Source organism: Pseudophryne corroboree, chromosome 6 (assembly GCF_028390025.1).
Source record: "Pseudophryne corroboree isolate aPseCor3 chromosome 6, aPseCor3.hap2, whole genome shotgun sequence".
NCBI classification, from domain to species: domain Eukaryota; kingdom Metazoa; phylum Chordata; class Amphibia; order Anura; family Myobatrachidae; genus Pseudophryne; species Pseudophryne corroboree.
In genome coordinates this window covers 131096599-131120228 of record NC_086449.1, presented here as the reverse complement: position 1 = coordinate 131120228, position 23630 = coordinate 131096599, and the positions used below count along the sequence as shown (strand labels likewise).

At 48.1% G+C, this 23630-nt stretch overlaps 1 protein-coding gene across 1 annotated transcript in view; it reads left to right on the top strand.

Annotated features, from left to right (window-relative positions):
• The first annotated feature begins 3771 nt into the window (after window positions 1-3771).
• The window catches only part of DPYSL2 (dihydropyrimidinase like 2), a 229384-nt gene continuing 209525 nt past the window's right edge, over window positions 3772-23630 (top strand). Inside the window, exon 1 of the mRNA XM_063931845.1 lies at window positions 3772-4292. Within this exon, the coding sequence (XP_063787915.1) occupies window positions 3999-4292 (294 nt within the window). The 5' untranslated portion in view covers window positions 3772-3998. The remainder of the gene's footprint in view (window positions 4293-23630) is intronic.

The window sequence follows — 23630 nt, the reverse complement described above, 5'->3', positions numbered from 1 at the left end:
GAGAGCATGAATTTGAAATGGAGGAAGCCTGCTTTAGAGCGTGATTTCCTCCACTGTCGCTCAGCAGTACGTGTGCATTTTTGATATCTGGTGCATTTCGTGTGCCAGGGTTGAGGTGTTGATCTGCGAGGGTGAATAGTGGTTGGTGGAGCGACAGAGTCAAGAGCAGAAGTAAGAGATGCACTGTCTAGGGACGTGGCTTGTTCAGGGCATGTGTGAGAGAGAATAGGAGAGAGAAGTGAGTCGAACAGGGAGGATAGGGATGAGGTGTCAATAGCCTTAATGTTATGATTAGTGATGGTAGACTTAGGAGGGAGAGATGGGGAAGCGGGGACAGACTTTTGAATGGAAACTTACTAGTGGTTATCTTATGCCTCTTCCTTTACAGTCATTTTGATATATACTGCACGCCTGGGCTAATGCAATAATATAAGGGCAGCAGGGAGGTTCTAAGGACTGTTACCTGGAGTGAATACTTCCAACTACCATCACTTTAGACCCTGCTGTCTGGATTACTGGAGCTTCTTAATTATATATATTAAATGTTATTGCCCTTCTAAACTCATAGAAATCTATAGGCTGAAACAAGGTATCACTAATATATCCAGTGATAAGGATGCTGGGATGCAGTAAGAGTAGATGCCATTGCTTTCAATATTCCAGTACTTGGATTTGCCCATGTCACAAACCCAGTTCCAAGGACTGCAACTTTTGGAAGATCAGCACTCACTTGAGATTGCAAGACCTGGGTCTGATACAGAGTTCATCAAGAAACACTCACCTGGTCTGTCTACAGAAATTATTACACTAACTCCCCAGTATCTCTCCCACTCACAATTAATGTCCACTGTCTGCGACCACAGGCTTTGTTTCTGAAGTGACACACTCCAAATAGTGTCAGCCCATGTGACACAGATTTTTGCCCACTCTTATAAAGTAGATGCAGTTGTTATATGTGGCAATATGGACAGTTACGCAGTCTCATAGCTACAACCTGCACTTCCCAGTCATCATAAACAGACACTTCCGCAGCTATTTACAAATTCTAATCACTAATATCTCATCTTCATATAAAAAATGACAATACAGTAACTGCATTAACTAACCCTACCGATGAAAGAATTACTAGTGATAAAAGGGAGGTAGCAGCGTACTTCCAACATAAAACATCTTGTAAGAAAATCAACATTGTCATTTACCCTCATGTTGGGGGAAAGATTTGCAGTATATCACTCACACTGAAAGGCTGGGGAACCACCTCTAGTACAGGCAACATTTCTAAATGATCTCAAAAGACATTATGGCCCTCATTCCGAGTTGTTCGCTCGTTATTTTCCTTCGCATCGGTGTGATTTTCCGCTAACTGCGCATGCGCAATGTTCGCACTGTGGCTGCGTCAAGTAAATCTGCTAAGAAGTTTGGTATTTTACTCACGGCATTACAAGGTTTTTTCTTCATTCTGGTGATCGGAGTGTGATTGACAGGAAGTGGGTGTTTCTGGGCGGAAACTGGACGTTTTATGGGTGTGTGTGAAAAAACGCTACCGTTTCTGGGAAAAACGCGGGAGTGGCTGGAGAAACGGGGGAGTGTCTGGCCGAACGCTGGGTGTGTTTGTGACGTCAAACCAGGAACGAAACTGACTGAACTGATCGCAGTGTAGGAGTAAGTCTCGAGCTACTCAGAAACTGCTAAGAAATTTCTATTCGCAATTTTGCGAATCTTTCGTTCGCAATTCTGCTAAGCTAAGATTCACTCCCAGTAGGCGGCGGCTTAGCGTGTGCACTGCTGCGAAAAGCAGCTAGCGAGCGAACAACTCGGAATGAGGGCCTATATGCACTGAAGTCAACAGATCTTCCCAGAGCTTTACAGCAATCAGGGTGATGAAGAGCAACAGGTTACATCCATGTTACTGCTTTCCACCACAGGAATACAGGCCACTGATTCAATATCTGAGAAAGCTCTGTGATTGGGGTGTAGTATGTTATGCCGGTGCTTGGGATCCCAGCGCCCAGCATACCGGCGCCGGGATCCTGACCGCCATCATGCAGGCAGCGGGGTGAGCGTAAAATTTCCCCTTGCGGGTTCGCTGCGCTCACCATGCTTTGGGCACGCTATTTATTCTCCCTCCAGGGGTGTCGTGGACACCCCAAGAGGGAGAATAGTCGTCAGTATGCCAGCTGTCAGGATTCCGGTGTCGGCATGGTGAGCACCGCGATTCCGACAGACGGCATATCAAATGCCTCCCTTGTGATTGGGAGTAAACATCTGGGATGCTTGTTAGATGTTTAACCTATTAACAGATGGAGGAAAGAAATGTTTCAGCCTACTTACATACTTTGTATGTGTGTATACAGTATCTATCTATCTATCTATCTATCTATCTATCTATCTATCTGTCTGTCTGTATATATATATATATATATATATATATATATATATATATATACATACATACATACAAGCAAACACAAAATACTGAATGCTAGTAAGGAGAGGGTGGCACTCCTCAGGCTTATATTCAAACAATATTGTATTCAGCTGTGACAACCACTAACATTTCAGGGCTGCACAGGGCCTCTCCTTAGGGTGGTGCAAACATTTCTAGGAAATAGTCTTCAATGGGTGTTTTGTATTTGGATCCATAATTTGAATGTGTGTTAACTCCTCTATATCTCTATTTGTCTATATCTACTAATAAATACTAATAATAATACTAATAATAATAACACTGATTAAATGCATACTTTATATAAAACCACAGTTCCATGATCACTTTGGGCAATACATGGATCGGACCTGGCTATAAGGACACATCCCTTCCCTGACAGTGGGCGCTGTCTCCATCTGTCAGGTCTTCTGCGAGTGCTGAAAGGACAGCGCCTACAAAGGCATCCTGCCTACTCCACGTCATCTGTCGGTGCTGTGCTGTCAGTTTTTGCAGTTTTGCACCTTGACAGCCGCCAGTCCCTGGGCATACTATCAGTCAGTCCCTGTGTTTACTGACAACCAGTCCCCGTGTATAGCCTCTGCATCCTAACAGACATACTCTATGCACTGTGCCAGTCCCTGTGCACACTATCAGCTAGTCCCTGCTCACAATGGCAGCCAGTCCCTATGCACATTAACACCAGTTCCTGTGCACCACCAAGTCTCAGTATACTGGCAGCAAGTCCCTATGCAGGAAGAGAGCCAATCCCTGGGCACATTATCACCAATTTACAAAGTCTCAGTACACTAACAGCCAGTCCCTGATTATAGCCAGTCTGTCCCTGTGCACACTATTGTCCCGGCTCACTGTCCAGCGTCTCTATTGTTCCTCACCTAGCCGCCCGGCCACACCAAATCCTGCACCATGCTTCAAGTCCAGAGCACCTACTGCAACGCCTGCGGGCGTCACATCCCTGAGACCTGTTCCAGCAGCTGCATGACAGATCCACCAATATTGCAATATGGCCTCTAAATCCTTATAGATTGCACCTGTGTCCCTCCTGCACTCGCTGCGGCTATGTGCTTTGTCCTCCTCCACTGACAATGCGCAGTAAGATAGGGTGATCAGACTACATACAATACATGCACATAGCCCAGCAACCATCTAATCCCTGTATGTGTACTCTGAATGACAAGGAAGAACACTCTCCCAGCAACATGTGGACACATTCCCGGCTGATCCATTTGCAGCGCTGCCGGATGCATGTGCCTTTCTTCTGCAGAGCCCCCCGCCCACACTCCATCCCCCCTCCCTGCTTCCTAATTCTGCTAAGTTAAGGAGCAGGCTGTGTGCACTTGTGAGCTGTAAGGAGGATCCATCAGCTGAAGTAACCAGAGGACCCAGCATGGTGTGAGGAGCAGTCACATCTATTGTCTGCTCCTAACCTGCAGTGCCTTCTCCTCCCACCTCATCCCAGTCCTCCCCCTGCAGCCTTATTTCCCCCCCTTATTTGTAATTCTTTCTGATCTTTATTTGTCTGAAATAACTGGTCCATCCCCAGGGGCTGAGGATGGCTGACAGGAAGCAACCCGGCAGCAGGCACAATGATGGGGAAGAGGTCCCAGCCTTCTTCAAGAACATGGGATCTGGGAGTCCCAAGCCTAGGCAGAAATTCTGTGGGATGTTCTGCCCAGTGGAAGGGTCTTCTGAGAACAAAACCATCAATTTTGATTCCCTGTCATTGGGGAAGGGGTCTGGGAAAGTCATTGCCGAGCAGAAGGATGTGACCCCTTCAGACATTGGGAGGAAGCTGGAAATCAAGTGTTCTTATGGGAAAGAAGCCCTTCAGTACCTCAATGACAAGGTGGGTGATGGTCTGATGACTTATGTGAATAGACAAGAGGGGAGGTGGCTGATTGGGTGCAGTGAGCCGGCATTGGGCAGGGCATTAACCCTTCATCTTCCTTCAGCCATCGTAGCCTGATACCCTCCTTATCTGTGTGTTTAAAGTTGATAAATCCCTATGCTGTGTGAGAATAGAGAGTGGTGACAATGTCCTTTGTGTCTCTTACATTCCATGGTTGGCCTTGGGATAATATTAGTTTCTTCCCGGTTTGCAGTGAGACCCTGTTATAATGCTATATGACATAATACTGTGCTGTGCATATATTGTGTAATGCTTTGTGTCATGCAACCATTCACTTGTACTCCGGTTGTACTAGTAATACTGTCAGTGTGCACTCCACCCTCTATATAAAGGCCAGATATAATGCAGTTCTGGTGGTAACACTCTACATACAGATATACTGTTTACAGGATAGTTACATTTAAGCACATATTGTTCTTTACATCCCCATTATTTGCAAAAGTATATATTACCAAATTAATTTCTTGATACATATTGTTACATATGCTGTTTGTCAAAGAGGTCTTAATATATGGTTCTTCTATCTGTTGAATTTGTATAAAGTGTCTTTGTAAACTCAGTCTTCCCTCTGTGGAGGCCTAAAACAAAACTTGGATTAGAGGGATGGTCCTACAAGATAAGAGTTAGAAAAGTACTTATTTCAGAGAGTGTATCAGGGCTAAGGGAGCCATTGTGGTTGTTATTATTACTTGTACTCCAAAAATGCATTTAAAATAGTATTTTAATTACCTACCGGAAAATCCTTTTCTCGTAGTCTGTAGAGGATGCTGGGGTCCACATTAGTACCATGGGGTATAGACGGGTCCACTAGGAGCCACTGGCACTTTAAGAGTTTGAGAGTGCGGGCTGGCTCCTCCCTCTATGCCCCTTCTACCAGACTCAGTCTAGAAACTGTGCCCGAGGAGACGGACAACTTTGAGAGAAGGATTTTACACAGATAGTGGCGAGATTCACACCAGCTCACACATACAAGGCAAACCAAGCTAGGTAGCTTGAAACATCAGCAACGGCTGACCAATGGGGGTCATTCTGAGTTGATCGCTCGCTAACTAGTTTTAGCAGCCGTGCAAACGCAATGCCGTCGCCCACTGGGGAGTGTATTTTAGCTTAGCAGAAGTGCGAACGCATGTGCAGCCGAGCTCTGCAAAAAAAGTTTGTGTAGGACACATCAATCCTGCCGTAGAATATGCATGCTGGATAGTGAACCTGATCCAGCGAGAGATCGTCTGCTTAGAAGCATGACACCCAAGTTTCTTGGGATCATACAGGAAAAACAGGGAGTCCGATTTTCTGTGACGAGCAGTCCTCTTCACATAGATTTTCAGAGCCCTTACAACATCCAAGGACTTTGATGAAATTGAGGAGTCAGTAGCAACTGGCACCACAATAGGTTGGTTGATATGAAATGCCGACAACCTTCGGAAGGAACTGCTGACATGTCCGGAGCTCAGCTCTATCTTCATGGAAGATCAAGTAGGGGCTCTTACAAGACAAAGCCCCCAAGTCTGACACACGTCTAGCAGAAGCTAAGGCCAACAAAGTGACAGCCTTCCACGTGAGAAATTTGACCTCAACCTCCAGTAGAGGTTCGAACCACTCCGATTGGAGAAATGTAACACCACATTAAGATCCCAAGGCGCCGTAGGCGGCAGAAAGGGAGGCTGGATGTGCAGAACCCCTTTCAGAAAAGTCTGAACCTCAGGGAGGGAATGTTTCTGGAAGAAAATGGATAGGGCCGAAATCTGGACTTTACGGATCCCAACCTCAGGCCCATATCCACACCTGCTTGCAGGAAGAGGAGAAACCATCCCAGTTGAAACTCCACCATAGGAAACTTCTTGGACTCACACCAAGATACATATTTTTTCCAAATACGATGGTAATGTTTAGATGTTACTCCTTTCCTAGCTTGTATCAGGGTAGGAATAACCTTGTTCGGAATGCCCTTCCGAGCTAATATCTGGCGTTCAACCTCCATGCTGTCAAACATAGCCACAGTAAGTCATGATAAGCGAACGACCCCTGCTACAGCAGGTCCTCCCGAAGAGGAAGAGGCCTCGGCTCTTCTAACAGTTGATCCAGAAGATCCGTGTACCAAGCCCTTCTTGGCCAGTCTGGAGCAATGAGGATTGCCTGAACTCTTGTTCTCCTTATGAGTTTTAGAACTCTTGGAATAAGTGGAAGAGGAGGAAACACGTACACCGACTGGAACACCCACGGAGTCACTAGGTCGTCCACCGCCAAGGCTTGCGGGTCTCTCGATCTGGAACAATACTGCCGAAGCTTCTTGTTGAGATGAGAGGCCATCATGTCTATTTGAGGTGCACCCCAAAGATCTGTTACCTCCATGAACACCTCCAGATGGAGTCCCCACTCTCCTGGACGGAGATTGTGTCTGCTGAGGAAGTCAGCTTCTCAGTTGTCTACTCCCGGAATGAAGATTGCTGACAGCGCCAACGCGTGTTTTTCTGCCCAGAGGATGATTCTTGTTACCTCTGACATTGCAGCTCTGTTCTTTGTTCCGCCTTGTCGGTTTATGTAAGCCACCGTCGTTACATTGTCCGACTGCACTTGAATGGCTCGATCTCGCAGAAGATGGGCCGCTTGGAGAAGACCATTGTAGACAGCTCTTAGTTTCAGAATGTTTATTGGAAAGCTGGATTCTAGGCTTGACCACCTTCCTTGGAAGGTTTCCCCCTGAGTGACTGCGCCCCAGCCCCGGAGACTTGCATCTGTGGTTAGAAGGATCCAGTCCTGAATCCCGAACCTGTGGCCCTCCAGAAGGTGAAGTAGTTGCAGTCACCAGAGGAGTGAAATCCTGGCTTTCGGCGACAGACGTATTCTCTGGTGCATGTGTAGATGAGATCCAGTTAGAAGGGCCGAGCATGAAACCTTCCATACTGTAGAGCCTCGTAAGAGGCCACCATCTTCCCCAGAAGGCAAATGCACTGATGAACCGAAACCTGGGCTGGCTTCAGGACATCCAGGACCATTGTTTGTATCACCAACACTTTCTCCTCCGGAAGAAACACCCTCTGCACTTCCGTGTCGAGGATTATTCCCAGAAAAGACAACCTCCTGGTCGGCTCCAAATGTGATTTTGGAGGATTCAGAATCCAACCGTGTTCCCTGAGCAGATGAGTCGTGAGAACAATGGACTGCAACAACCTCTCCCTGGACGATGCCTTTATCAGCAGTTCATCCAGATATGGGATTATGTTCACCTCCTGTCTGTGGAGGAGAACCATCATCTCTGCCATCACCTTGGTGAACACCCTCGGTGCTGTGGAGAGGCCGAATGTCAGTGCCTGGAATTGATAGTGACTGTCTAACAGTGCAAATCTGAGATAAGCCTGGTGAGGCTGCAAAATCAGAATGTGGAGGTACGCATTCTTGATATCCAGGGATACCAGAAACTCTCCCTCCTCCAGACCTGAAATCACTGCTCTGAGAGACTCCATTTTGAATTTGAATACCCTCAGGTACGGGTTCAACAATTTCAAGTTCAAAATTGGTCTGACCGAACCATCTGGTTTTGGTACCACGAAAAGGTTTGAATAATAACCCTTGTTTTGCATATGAGGTGGAACTGGAACAATGACCTGTGACTTTTCCAATTTTAGGATGGCTTCCTGTAGGATAGCCCTGTCTGTCAGCAAAGCTGGCAAGCCTGATTTGTAGAATCGGTGAGGCAGGAGTTCTTAAAACTCCAGTCTGTACTCCAGGGACACAATATCCTGTACCAAGGGATCCAGGCCGGACATCACCCAGACGTGCCTGAAACGTCTGAGTGTTGCACCCACCAGCCCGTTCTCCAGGCTTTGAGGTCCACCATCATGCTGAGGATTTTGAGGAACCAGAAGCAGGTCTCTGGTCCTGGGAGCCTGCGGGTGCAGGCTTTTTGGATTTTGCCCGACCACCTCTAAAGAAAGTGGTAGAAAGCTTGGACTTTTTTGTCTTAGCGGTCCGAAAGGACTGCGGCACAGCTGAAGAAAATGGTTTCTTCGTAGAAGGAGTAGCAGAGGGAAGGAAAGGTAACTTACCCGCGGTTGCCATGGAAATCCACGCATCCAACGCTTCCCCAAATAGAGCCTGACCTGTGTAGGGTAGGTTCTCCACATTTCTCCTGCATTCCGCTTCTGCAGACCATTGGCGTAGCCAGAGTCCCCTGCGGGCTGAGACCGACATGGAAGATATCCGTGCAGTCAGCGTACCCAGGTCCTTCATGTATTCCACGATGAACCCCGCAGAATCCTGTATGTTAACGTAAAAAATAAGAATTTACTTACCGATAATTCTATTTCTCGGAGTCCGTAGTGGATGCTGGGGTTCCTGAAAGGACCATGGGGAATAGCGGCTCCGCAGGAGACAGGGCACAAAAAAGTAAAGCTTTACTAGGTCAGGTGGTGTGCACTGGCTCCTCCCCCTATGACCCTCCTCCAGACTCCAGTTAGGTACTGTGCCCGGACGAGCATACACAATAAGGGAGGCATTTTGAATCCCGGGTAAGACTCATACCAGCCACACCAATCACACCGTACAACTTGTGATCTAAACCCAGTTAACAGTATGACAACAGAAAGGGCCTCTTAAAGATGGCTCCTTAACAATAACCCGAATTAGTTAACAATAACTATGTACAAGTATTGCAGATAATCCGCACTTGGGATGGGCGCCCAGCATCCACTACGGACTCCGAGAAATAGAATTATCGGTAAGTAAATTCTTATTTTCTCTATCGTCCTAAGTGGATGCTGGGGTTCCTGAAAGGACCATGGGGATTATACCAAAGCTCCCAAACGGGCGGGAGAGTGCGGATGACTCTGCAGCACCGAATGAGAGAACTCCAGGTCCTCCTTTGCCAGGGTATCAAATTTGTAAAATTTTACAAACGTGTTCTCCCCCGACCACGTAGCTGCTCGGCAGAGTTGTAATGCCGAGACCCCTCGGGCAGCCGCCCAAGATGAGCCCACCTTCCTTGTGGAGTGGGCTTTTACAGTTTTAGGCTGTGGCAGGCCTGCCACAGAATGTGCAAGTTGAATTGTGTTACAAATCCAACGAGCAATCGACTGCTTAGAAGCAGGTGCGCCCAACTTGTTGGGTGCATACAATATAAACAGCGAGTCAGATTTTCTGACTCCAGCCGTCCTTGCAATGTATATTTTTAAGGCTCTGACAACGTCCAACAACTTGGAGTCCTCCAAGTCGCTAGTGGCCGCAGGCACCACAATAGGTTGGTTCAGATGAAATGCTGATACCACTTTAGGGAGAAAATGCGGACGAGTCCGCAGTTCTGCCCTATCCGAATGGAAGATTAGATAAGGACTTTTATAAGATAAAGCCGCCAATTCAGATACTCTCCTGGCAGAGGCCAGGGCTAGTAACATAGTCACTTTCAATGTGAGATATTTCAAATCCACCTTTTTCAATGGTTCAAACCAATGGGATTTGAGGAAATCTAAAACTACATTTAGATCCCACGGTGCCACCGGAGGCACCACAGGAGGCTGTATATGCAGTACTCCCTTGACAAAGGTCTGGACCTCAGGGACAGAGGCCAATTCTTTTTGGAAGAATATTGACAGGGCCGAAATTTGAACCTTAATGGATCCCAATTTGAGACCCATAGATAATCCTGATTGCAGGAAATGTAGGAAACGACCCAGTTGGAATTCCTCCGTCGGAACCCTCCGATCCTCGCACCACGCTACATATTTTCGCCAAATGCGGTGATAATGTTTCACGGTGACTTCCTTCCGTGCCTTAATCAAGGTAGGAATGACTTCTTCTGGAATGCCTTTCCCTTTTAGGATCTGGCGTTCAACCGCCATGCCGTCAAACGCAGCCGCGGTAAGTCTTGAAAAAGACAGGGACCCTGCTGTAGCAGGTCCCTTCTCAGAGGTAGAGGCCACGGTTCGTCCGTGAGCATCTCTTGAAGTTCCGGATACCAAGTCCTTCTCGGCCAATCCGGAACCACTAGTATTGTTCTTACTCTTCTTTGCCGTATGATCTTCAATACCTTTGGTATGAGCGGCAGAGGAGGAAACACATACACTGACTGGTACACCCAAGGAGTTACCAGTGCGTCCACAGCTATTGCCTGTGGATCTCTTGACCTGGCGCAATATTTGTCCAGTTTCTTGTTGAGGCGAGACGCCATCATGTCTACAATTGGTCTTTCCCAACGGTCTATTAACATGTTGAAGACTTCTGGATGTAGACCCCACTCTCCCGGATGAAGATCGTGTCTGCTGAGGAAGTCTGCTTCCCAGTTGTCCACGCCCGGGATGAACACTGCTGACAGTGCTATCACGTGATTCTCCGCCCAGCGAAGAATCTTGGCAGCTTCTGCCATTGCACTCCTGCTTCTTGTGCCGCCCTGCCTGTTTACATGGGCGACCGCCGTGATGTTGTCCGACTGAATCAACACCGGCTTTCCTTGCAGGAGAAGTTCCGCCTGGCTTAGAGCATTGTAGATTGCTCTTAGTTCCAGAATGTTTATGTGAAGAGACTTTTCCAGACTCGTCCATACTCCCTGGAAGTTTCTTCCTTGTGTGACTGCTCCCCAGCCTCTCAGGCTGGCGTCCGTGGTCACCAGGATCCAATCCTGAATGCCGAATCTGCGGCCTTCTAATAGGTGAGCCTTCTGCAACCACCACAGAAGTGACACCCTTGTCTTTGGTGACAGGGTTATTCGCAGGTGCATCTGCAGATGCGACCCTGACCATTTGTCCAACAGATCCCTTTGGAATATTCTTGCATGGAATCTGCCGAATGGAATTGCTTCGTAAGAAGCCACCATTTTTCCCAGGACTCTTGTGCATTGATGTACTGACACTTTTCCTGGTTTTAGGAGGTTCCTGACCAGAACGGATAACTCCTTGGCTTTTTCCTCTGGAAGGAAAACCTTTTTCTGAACCGTGTCCAGAATCAGTCCTAGGAACAGCAGACGAGTTGTCGGGATTAAATGGGATTTTGGAATATTCAGAATCCACCCGTGTTGTCTTAGCACCTCTTGAGATAGTGCTAAAGCTGTCTCCAGCTGTTCTCTGGACCTTGCCCTTATTAGGAGATCGTCCAAGTATGGGATAACTAATACGCCTCTTCTTCGAAGAAGAATCATCATCTCGGCCATTACCTTGGTAAAGACCCGAGGCGCCGTGGACAATCCGAACGGCAGCGTCTGAAACTGATAGTGACAGTTTTGAACAATGAACCTGAGGTACCCCTGGTGTGCGGGGTAAATTTCTTCCAGGTTCGCTATCACTGCTCTGAGTGACTCCATCTTGAACTTGAACTTTTTTATGTAGAGGTTCAAGGACTTCAGATTTAGAATAGGCCTTACCGAGCCATCCGGCTTCGGTACCACAAATAGAGTGGAATAATACCCCTTTCCTTGTTGTAATAGGGGTACTTTGACTATCACCTGCTGAGCGTACAGCTTGTGAATGGCTTCCAACACCCTCTCCCTTTCGGAAGAGACGGTTGGTAAGGCAGACTTCAGGAAACGATGAGGAGGATCCGTCTCTAATTCCAACCTGTACCCCTGAGATATTATCTGCAGGATCCAGGGGTCTACCTGCGAGTGAGCCCACTGCGCGCTGTAATTTTTGAGACGGCCCCCCACTGTCCCCGAGTCCGCTTGAGAGGCCCCAGCGTCATGCTGAGGTTTTTGCAGGAGCCGGGGAGGGCTTCTGTTCCTGGGAAGGAGCTGCCTGTTGGTGTCTCTTCCCTCTTCCTCTGCCTCGTGGCAGGTACGACAAGCCCTTTGCTCTCTTATTTTTGTAGGAGCGAAAAGGCTGCGGTTGAAAGGTCGGTGCCTTTCTCTGTTGGGGAGTGACTTGAGGTAAAAAAGTGGATTTCCCGGCAGTAGCCGTGGCCACCAAGTCTGATAGACCAACTCCAAATAACTCCTCCCCTTTATACGGCAAAACCTCCATGTGACGTTTTGAATCCGCATCGCCTGTCCACTGTCGTGTCCATAAGGCTCTTCTGGCTGAAATGGACATAGCACTCACCCGAGATGCCAGTGTGCAAATATCCCTCTGTGCATCACGCATATAGATAAATGCATCCTTTATTTGTTCTAACGACAGTAAAACATTGTCCCTATCTAGGGTATCAATATTTTCAATCAGGGATTCTGACCAAACTACTCCAGCACTGCACATCCAGGCAGTTGCTATAGCTGGTCGTAGTATAACACCTGCATGTGTGTATATATTCTTTTGAATAACTTCCATCTTTCTATCTGATGGATCCTTAAGTGCGGCCGTCTCAGGAGAGGGTAACGCCACTTGTTTGGATAAGCGTGTGAGCGCCTTGTCCACCTTAGGGGGTGTTTCCCAGCGCGCCCTAACCTCTGGCGGGAAAGGGTATAATGCCAATAACTTTTTTGAAATTATCAACTTTTTATCAGGAGCAACCCACGCTTCATCACACACGTCATTTAATTCTTCTGATTCAGGAAAAACTGTTTGTAGTTTTTTCACACCATACATAATACCCTGTTTTACGGTATCTGTAGTATCAGCTAAATGTAACGTCTCCTTCATTGCCAAAATCATATAACGTGTGGCCCTACTGGAAAATACGTTTGAATTTCTACCGTCGTCACTGGAATCAGTGCCCGTGTCTGGGTCTGTGTCGACCGACTGAGGCAAAGGGCGTTTTACAGCCCCTGACGGTGTTTGAGGCGCCTGGACAGGCATTAATTGATTGTCCGGCCGCCTCATGTCCTCAACTGACTGTTTAAGGGAAGATAAACCATCACGTAATTCCACAAATAAAGGCATCCATTCTGGTGTCGACCCCCTGGGGGGTGACATCTGCATATTTGGCAATTGCTCCGCCTCCACACCAATATCGTCCTCATACATGTCGACACCACGTACCGACACACACCGCAAACTCACAGGGAATGCTCTAATGAAGACAGGACCCACTAGCCCTTTTGGGGAGACAGAGGGAGAGTCTGCCAGCACACACCACAAAGCGCTATATATACAAGGGATATCCTTATATTAAGTGCTCCCTTATAGCTGCTTTAATATATATATATATAGCCATTAATGTGCCCCCCCTCTCTGTTTTACCCTGTTTCTGTAGTGCAGTGCAGGGGAGAGACCTGGGAGCCGTTCTGACCAGCGGAGCTGTGACAGAAAATGGCGCCGTGTGCTGAGGAGATAGGCCCCGCCCCTTTTTCGGCGGGTTCTTCTCCCGCTATTTTTCCAGTCAGGCAGGGGTTAAATATCTCCATATAGCCCCTATGGGCTATATGTGAGGTATTTTTAGCCTTGTATAAGGTTTATATTTGCCTCTCAGAGCGCCCCCCCCCAGCGCTCTGCACCCTCAGTGACTGCCCAGTGAAGTGTGCTGAGAGGAAAATGGCGCACAGCTGCAGTGCTGTGCGCTACCTTATGAAGACTGAGGAGTCTTCAGCCGCCGGTTTCCGGACCTCTTCACGCTTCAGCATCTGCAAGGGGGTCGGCGGCGCGGCTCCGGGACCGGACTCCACGGCTGGGCCTGTGTTCGATCCCTCTGGAGCTAATGGTGTCCAGTAGCCAAGCAGCAAATCCACTCTGCATGCAGGTGAGTTTACTACTTTCCCCCTAAGTCCCACGTTGCAGTGATCCTGTTGCCAGCAGGACTCACTGTAAAGAAAAAAACCTAAACTAAACTTTCTCTAAGCAGCTCTTTAGGAGAGCCACCTAGATTGCACCCTTCTCGTTCGGGCACAAAATCTAACTGGAGTCTGGAGGAGGGTCATAGGGGGAGGAGCCAGTGCACACCACCTGACCTAGTAAAGCTTTACTTTTTTGTGCCCTGTCTCCTGCGGAGCCGCTATTCCCCATGGTCCTTTCAGGAACCCCAGCATCCACTTAGGACGATAGAGAAACAATTCAATGTCACTTCTATCCATTGTATCCAAATCCTCTAGTAATGTGCCTGAACACTTTACTATGGCTTTAGAAATCCATGCACAGGCAATAGTGGGCCTTAATGCCACTCCTGAAGCAGTGTAAATGGATTTGAGCGTAGTGTCAATATTACGATCAGCCGGTTCTTTTAACGTGGTAGATCCAGGGACAGGTAAAACCACCTTTTTAGACAGTCTGGAGACAGATGCGTCAACAATGGGTGGGTTTTCACATTTTTTCCTATCTTCCTCAGGGAAGGGAAAAGCAAACAGAACCCTTTTTGGGATCTGGAATTTTTTCTCTGAGTTTTCCCAGGATTTTTCAAATATAGTGTTTAATTTTTTAGACGCAGGGAAGGTTAGCGAGGCTTTCTTATTGTCAGTGAAGTAAGCCTCCTCAACCTGCTCAGGTGTGGTGTCAATGTTTAACACATCTCTAATTGCCTCAATCATGAGCTGCACCCCCTTTGCAAGGGATGCCGTTCCCCCCTCAGCACATCCCCATCACCGTCTGCAGTATCAGAATCGGTATCCGTGTCATCTTGCATAATTTGGGCAAGTGCACGTTTCTGTGGGAACATGCTAGGGGATTTTGCAGGAATAGGGACAGAGCCTGACCAAACTGCCATAGACTTCTTCAACACCTGAGTTTCAGTCTCAGTATTAGCTACCCTAGTAGAGATCTGAGAGATCATTCCGTTGATAGAAGTTAACCACTCAGGTTCAACAATAGGGATCTGAGACAAAGCATTACAATCCTGTGTACATGGAATGTATCCCTCCTGAGAGGAAACATCTTCTGCAGCATATGACACAGAGTCCCTAGACATGGCTATGTGAGATATTAAACACCCACACAGGGAAATGTCAGACAGTTTCCCCCCAAGTATGCCACAGAGAGACACAGAGATTGGATCCACCCCACACAGCGCTTTTTGAGGTAGTACTAATGAAACTACCAGCACTGTCTGTGTACCTTAATAGACTACACAGAATTTACACAGTCTCCCCCAATTCTACAATCCCCTGGTACTGCACAGGATAGCTGGAGTTGCTTGGAGGGACAGCTCTCCCTGTCAGCGTCTGTTGTACAGGAACTACAGGCAGGAAAATGGCGCTGAATGCTGCTGGGCCCACTCTGAGAAGCTCGGCCCCGAACATGGCGCTGCTTCCCGCTCTTCATTATATTATAGTGGCCTGAGGATTTCTGCTGGCAGAGATCCAGGGACCCTGACTGGCTTGCTGACCAGTGTAGGGCATAGACGCTGGCTCAGGGCGTCCCTCACAGCGCCGCACTATGGCCCTCATTCCGAGTTGTTCGCTCGCTATCTGCTTTTAGCAGCATTGAACACGCTAGGCCACCTCCCTCTGGGAGTGTATCTTAGCTTAGCAGAATAGCGAACGAAAGATTAGCAGAACTGCTACTAAATAATTTCCTGCAGTTTCTGAGTAGCTCCAGACCTACTCCTAGATTGCTATCACCTCAGTCCGTTTAGTTCCTGGTTTGACATCACAAACACGCCCTGCGTTCAGCCAGCCACTCCCCCGTTTCTACAGCCACTCCTGCGTTTTTGCCTGACACGCCTGCGTTTTTTAGCACACACCCGGAAAACGCTCAGTTACCACCCAGAAACGCCCCTTTCCTGTCAATCACTCACCGATCAGCAGTGCGACTGAAAAGTGCCACACGAACAACAGCAAAACTGCTAAATCGCAGCATAGAGAAAATCGGCAACGAGCGAACAATTCGGAATGATCACCTATGTACAGCTGAGCCCCGGAGCACAGTTAGTACTGCGCTCCCTACCCTGTTGCCGCCATCTTCACACCGGCTCCCCGCTTGCCAGGGGGCCGGTGACTCACTCGCCACTGAAGTCTTCTGGCTCTGCAAGGGGGTGGCGGCGTGCTGCGGGAGTGAGCGGTCGCCTGGAGCGGCTAACGATCAGCACCCTCAGGAGCTCAGTGTCCTGTCAGCGGAGATAGCGGCTCAGACCCCGCAGGGCGGACACTACTCCTCCCATTAGTCCCACGAAGCAGGGAGACTGTTGCCAGCAGTCTCCCTGTAAAATAATAAACTCTAAAAATAAACTTTACTAGAGAAACTCTGTAGAGCTCCCCTAGCTGTGACCGTCTCCTCCGGGCACATTTTCTAAACTGAGTCTGGTAGGAGGGGCATAGGGGGAGGAGCCGGCCCACACTTTCAAACTCTTAATGTGCCATTGGCTCCTAGTGGACCCGTCTATATCCCATGGTACTAATGTGGCCCCCAGCATCCTCTAGGACGTAAGAGAAATAGGATTTAACATTTAATTCAGTTTGATATGGAGGCTTTTCCCATGAAGTCACTGGATATCTGACACTTTGTCTTCTGTATACTGATGCTGATGTTGTGTGTCATCTGGATGCAGTATGTTAGGTAGCAGATTGCAAAATTATATTAGCAGAAATTTAAATTCAACCAGAAAAAAATGGGATGTATTCTTGGGTGTTAGGAGGATGAGAAGGAAGTTAGGGGACTTTAAACTATAGAGCAATTTGTAATAACACTCAGTACAGCCAAAGGCTCATCGTTTAGCAAAGTAAAGTTCATCCCGAAGCTGCACCTGTGCAGAACTGCGTAATAATGTAGGTGGCAACCAAATATATTTGTACTGAATGATAATTTGGTCTTGGTGGATCATGGGCACTTTCTCACTGTTGTGGTGTAGATGATGCTGCTAATGTACAAGGCCTGCAAAAATTGCTTTTGCCCTGATGGAGCTTACAGTCCATGGACCTTATTCAGAGATGGACGAAGATCCCTGCATACGCAGCAAGATCTGTGTCCATATCCGCACATGCTGGGGGAATGCCCAGCACAGGACAAGACCGGCCAACATGTGTAGTCCCGCCTATCGATGTGTCTGCAATTTTGGAAGCATCGATTAAAGGTTCACCCCTGGCAGCGGTCTGCCACCATCTCTTAAATTGGGGCCGCTGCATGTGACATCATGCAGCCGCCCAGAAAATGCTGCCGGCACTCCCCCCGTTAGGTCCCGCGCCCCCTCCCAACACTGCATTGCCACCCCGCACATGCCCGCCGCTGTCAATCACAGTGCAGCCGCATCCTTCCGGGATGTGCCTGCAATGCTTGAGGCCGCACAGTAGCAATGCGGCCGATGCGTATACAGTTTGAAGATATCGTCAAGCAGCGCTGCAGGATGCAGCAGTGGCCACCTCTGAATGAGCGCCAATATTCCCTACACATGGACACTGAAGCTTACAATCTATGGTGGTCATTCCGAGTTGATCGCTCGCTGCCGATTTTCGCAGTGCAGCGATTAAGTAAAAAAAGGCAAAAATGCGCATGCACATGGGTGGTGATTCCGAGTTGTTCGCTCGTTGACAATTTTCGCAACGGAGCGATTAAGGCAAAATGCGCATGGTACGCAGTGCGCATGCGGTTAGTATTTTAGCTCAAAACTTAGTAGATTTACTCACGCCCGAACGAAGATTTTTCATCGTTGAAGTGATCGGAGTGTGATTGACAGGAAGTGGGTGTTTCTGGGAGGAAACTGGCCGTTTTCTGGGAGTGTGCGGAAAAACGCAGGCATGTCAGGGAAAAACGCGGGAGTGTCTGGAGAAACTGGGGAGTGGCTGGCCGAACGCTGGGCGTGTGTGTGACGTCAAACCAGGAACGAAATGGCCTGAGCTGATCGCAATCTGGCCCTCATTCCGAGTTGTTCGCTCATTATTTTCCTTCGCATCGGTGCGATTTTCCGCTAATGTTCGCACTGCGGCTGCGTCAAGTAAATTTGCTAAGAAGTTTGGTATTTTACTCACGGCATTACAAGGTTTTTTCTTCGTTCTGGTGATCGGAGTGTGATTGACAGGAAGTGGGTGTTTCTGGGCGGAAACTGACCGTTTTATGGGTGTGTGTGAAAAAACGCTGCCGTTTCTGGGAAAAACGCGGGAGTGGCTGGAGAAACGGGGGAGTGTCTGGGCGAACGCTGGGTGTGTTTGTGACGTCAAACCAGGAACAAAACTGACTGAACTGATCGCAGTGGCAGAGTAAGTGTCGAGCTACTCAGAAACTGCTAAGAAATTTCTATTCGCAATTTTGAGAATCTTACGTTCGCAATTCTGCTAAGCTAAGATTCACTCCCAGTAGGCAGCGGCTTAGCGTGTGCAATGCTGCTAAAAGCAGCTTGCGAGCGAACAACTCGGAATGAGGGCCATTGTGAGTAGGTCTGGAGCTACTCAGAAACTGCTAAGAAATTTCTAATCACAATTCTGCTAATCTTTCGTTCGCAATTCTGCTAAGCTAAGATACACTCCCAGAGGGCGGCGGCTTAGCGTGTGCAATGCTGCTAAAAGCAGCTAGCGAGCGAACAACTCGGAATCACCCCCATGGTACGCAGCGCGCATGCACTAAGTACTTTCACACAAAACTTTGTAGATTTAGATAAGCTCGAGCGATTGATAGGAAGTGGGTGTTTCTGGGCGGAAACTGGCCGTTTTCAGGGACTGTGCTAAAAAATGCAGGCGTGCCTGGTAAAAATGCAGGAGTGGCTGGAGAAACGGGGGATTAGCTGGCCGAACGCAGGGCGTGTTTGTGACGTCAAACCAGGAACTAAACGGACTGAGCTGATCGCAATCTAGGAGTAAGTCTGGAGCTACTCAGAAACTGCAGCAAATTATTTAGTGGCAGTTCTGCTAATCTTTCATTCGCTATTCTGCTAAGCTAAGATACACTCCCAGAGGGCGGCGGCCTAGTGTGTGCAATGCTGCTAAAAGCAGCTAGCGAGCGATCAACTCGGAATGAGGGCCTATATGTCCTACCATGTGGACAAACTAGAGTTAATTTGTTTTGTTGACAGAAGTCAACCTACCAGTATGTTTTTGGATGGGCTTGCAGGAAATTTGATTATTCATGCATGAAAGTGTTGCTATATGTGGATGCTGCCATAAGGCATTTTAAAATGACTAGAAACATATACCTCCCTTTAGGTTATGGATGTAGGGTCTAGTTCAATAAAGGACGCAGAAGTCCAAAAATCGTGAACGGGTGCGCAAATGCAGGGGCCGCAGCGCATGTGCACGAACTTTCCTAGTGCGATTGCACTGTGATTGTCATCTGTGGGCATCGGAGGGGCAGCGACATGGCACTTGAGGGGAGTGGTCCGGACAACGGAGGCGTGTCCGGACTGTTTTAGGGTGGCCGCGTGACATTACACGCAGCCGCTGCAAAGACAAAAAAAATGGCAGCGGTGCACCTGCATACATAGCCATGCTGCGCATGCAGGAGGTCTATCCTAGTTGCTGCGATAGCGGTCTAATTGCGATGTGATCACAATTAGATTGCAATCGCAGTGCTGGATGGCCATTAGCATGCTGGGCGATCTTGCAGTTGCAGTTTTGCTAATTTAGCAAGACTGCAGTTGATATTGAATTAGGCTCGCAGTACTTTTCAAGCAATGTAAGTCAATTGCACAATGCAAATATATTACAAATTTAAAGTGTAGTGTATAAAAATGAGTATCTGATAAATGTAACCTCTTATTGATGCTTTTCGTGACAATAAGGAATTATATACTGCCCAGATGCATGCAGGGAAAGGGGCTGCGAGAGGGGATGTAGTCAAAAAGTCAACAATATATCCATAATGTTGACAGTTGCAATGTCAATATGGTTAAAGTGTCGGCAGGCAGCATGTTGACATTCTCAGAATGTTGATATTAGGGTTAAGCTGTAGGGGAAGGTTAGGGCTAGGCTGCGCGTGTGTGTGTGGGGGGAGTGCTAGGGATTGCCAAGGAATACCTTTCAGAGAGCTGGAGGGCTGCACCCAGGGCCGTCTTTTTGTATGGGCTCAATGGGCTCTTGCCCAAGGGCCCCAGGAGTATAAGGGCCCTAGGCTGATAGCTGAGGGTCCCCTCTTTCCAGGGGTACCAGATTTTTTAAAATCGGCCCTGGGAAACCGGAGATATCCGACTTGAAAGCAGTGGTCCCCATCCAAGCCTGTTAATTGCTCTTACCAGCCAGATATCTCGGGTTTTGTCTGACTTAAAGTTTTTATGAGGGTATAAGCCAAAAGCTGGGACTCTCCCCTTTCGGTGGACACTGGCAGCTTGTCTCTACTATGCCTAGAACCAGAGATATCAGCCTTCGAGTAGCCGGTCCCTGCTCCAGCTTCACACACCTAATATGCAGTTTTAGATTTTCGTTGGTGAATTGCTCTGGCTCCTAAACTCTGATCCCCAAGTCCTCAGAAACGTCTGAAAGGTGGGACTCTCTAGTTTTTTTTATCCCATTCAAAGCTAAAAAATATATTTTCAGGAACTTGATATATCTGCAGTTAAGCAAGCTGCCATCCCACCAGAAAATGATAAATATTAAGCCCACTCCACTATCCACCCCTCCCCTACGTATTAAACACCCCCTACCACCCTGGAAGTCATGTACCAGGGGCTTCTTCATTCAGCCCTAGTTTAGCCCCATCTGTGCAGTAAAGGAGTAATTAGCAGAAATTACTGCTCCAGGTCCTACATGCTGAGCGGAAGATAGAACACCCCCTACCGCCCACAGGACATCAAAGATGCCACTGATAGCACCTTCCACCCCTACCGCTGGAGGATGGGGAGGGGGCCCAGTGGATTGCTGTGCCCAGGGGCCTACACTGCTGTTAAGACGGCCCTGGCTGCACCTGGTAAGTCACTGCTGGACCACCAGGATGAAATGTCAACATTCTAACATGTTGATGTTTCATCACTGTCTACAGGGTGAGCCTAGTAATATAACCTGTTAGTCTGCCCATTCTCTTCCACTTGTCTCTCCTGCAATCCTCTTTACGGTGTACAAAACCCATTGACCTTTGCTCTGTATAGCAGAAGGGAAGCCTAGAGTGGCGGGGAGTGAGTACGCATAACCCAGGCACCGGACTTGTGTGGGTGCCCAGTAGTGCAGGGAAAGCTCCCCCTCCCCCTGACTGTGAACTCCATGACCCCTGGTGCGCATGTAACCAATAAGCAGGCACAACTCTGCTCCATAGGCACGAGCACCAGGGTATGCCTAAAGTCTTGGCAGCTCTGCACACACAGCAGCGGATGAGTACATTGTGATAGATCCCTCAAATCGGAACTGTCCATCAAAAATCAGGATTGTTGAGAGGTGCGGTAAAGTATAGGTCTCTGCACCATATAAGTATCGTTTTTCATAGATGAACCTGTCTCACTTGTTTATAAAAGTTTCCCCAGTGCATACAGAACTACTATGTATGTTGCTATATTGCAAGCAAGCAAATGAGCTCTAATGGATCATAATTTGACTTAATCCCATTTGTGCTTACTTTACAAACACTAATGAGAGGGAAGGCACTGGCTATTAGCTTGTAGCAGTATTGGACTGGTCTAATGAGGCACTGGGGAAAGAAAGAAGGAAAAGAAGACTTTATCTAGAAATGCCTTATCCAGAAAGTCACTATGAAGAGCTCTGCTAAGCAGTTTAATGAAAATCGGAGTACACACTGCAGTATAGGAAATATATTTTAGTATAGCTAAGGCATGGCTCTACAGATTCTGAGCAAAACCCCAAAATCCCTTATCTAGAAAACCCAAATAAAGATCTATTTATTGCCAACAGATAGACCAGTGCCATTTTTGTATGTGTTGATTAAAATAAATTATAATTACCCAAAGATATACACAGTACATTTTGGTATATGTTAGATGCACATTGCAGATATTTTCTGATCATATGTTACTTACCATCCCCCGGCATCAGGCACTTCCCCTTCCATGTCGCCAGGGCCGGTGCTAGGGTGTTCGGCGCCCCCCTGCAAACTATAAATTTGCGCCCTCCCATATTCAACAAAGGGTCAGTGCATGCCGGGAAATGGGATGTGGTCTCACAAGGGGCATGGCCACACAATAGTACACCCATTTAAAATTACGCCACATAGTAGCACAATCTTACTCATCTTATACGTAATGTCCCATCCGTAGTAGTAGCGTCCTTATATGTAATATGTAATGCACCCCAGTAGTAGAAGCGTCCTTATACGTAATGCCCCCCCAGTAGTAGTAGCGTCCGTATACGTAGTGCACCTCCGGTAGTAGAAGCGTCCTTATACGTAATTCCCCCCTAGTAGTAGTAGCATCCTTATACGTAATGCCCCCCACTAGTAGTAGCGTCCTTATACGTAATGCCCCCAAGTAGTAGCTTCCTTATACGTAATGCCCCCTCCCCCAGCAGTAGCGTCCTTATACGTAATGCCCCCCCAGTAGTAGTAGCGTCCGTATACGTAGTGCACCTCCAGTAGTAGAAGCGTCCTTATACGTAATTCCCCCCTAGTAGTAGTAGCATCCTTATACGTAATGCCCCCCCAGTAGTAGTAGCGTCCGTATACGTAGTGCACCTCCAGTAGTAGAAGCGTCCTTATACGTAATTCCCCCCTAGTAGTAGTAGCATCCTTATACGTAATGCCCCCTCCCCCAGCAGTAGCGTCCTTATACGTAATGCCCCGCCCTAGTAGTAGTAGTGTCCTTACATGTAATGACCCCCCCAGTAGTAGCGTCGTTATACGTAAAGCCCCCCCTAGTAGTAGTAGTGTCCTTACATGTAATGCACCCCCAGTAGTAGCGTCATTATACGGAATGCCCCCCCAGTAGTAGCGTCCATAATGCGTGCACACAGACATACGTCACACACACAATTCACACATATATACACACCCACCATACACACACACATACATTTCTCTCTCACCCTCCACTTACCTAAGTCTGGCTGGCCGCCACTGTAATTACTGTCCCTCTCTCTACAGCAGCTCCGCCCCTTCTGGCCCATTTAGCCTTGCCCCTTCCATCCCGTGTAGCTCCGCCCCTCCTCTGATCCCTACACAGCGCAGTCACACAGGTGAGGTGAGGAGGCTTTTCATGCTGCCAGCGCCGCTGCCTGTCATACAGTGACAGGAACACAGCAGCTGGCAGCAGCAGCAGGGGGGACAGGACGGCGCAGCAGCAGGGAAAGGATGCAGAGCAGGGGGAGCGCCTCTCCTTCCCAGCTCCTCCCTGCACTGACTGCATCCCTTCGCTGAGCGAGTAGCGCCAGGCCTGCATGTCGCCACATGCTTCCCATGCTGTCTACAGTGGCAGGTGAGCAGCACTTTCACATCTTCTAAGAGTTGTGTCACCTGACTACAGTTGTCATCAGCTCACCTGATTCAAACGGAATCCGGTTAGGATCTCAGCAGTCAAAATACCATTGCTGGAATCCCGACACTAACCAGAATGCTTGTGCTGGGATCCCTAGATTGATCATTATCCAGGAGCCAGGATCCCGAACGAGTATGTCACAGGCTGCCAGAGATAGGCCGTGCT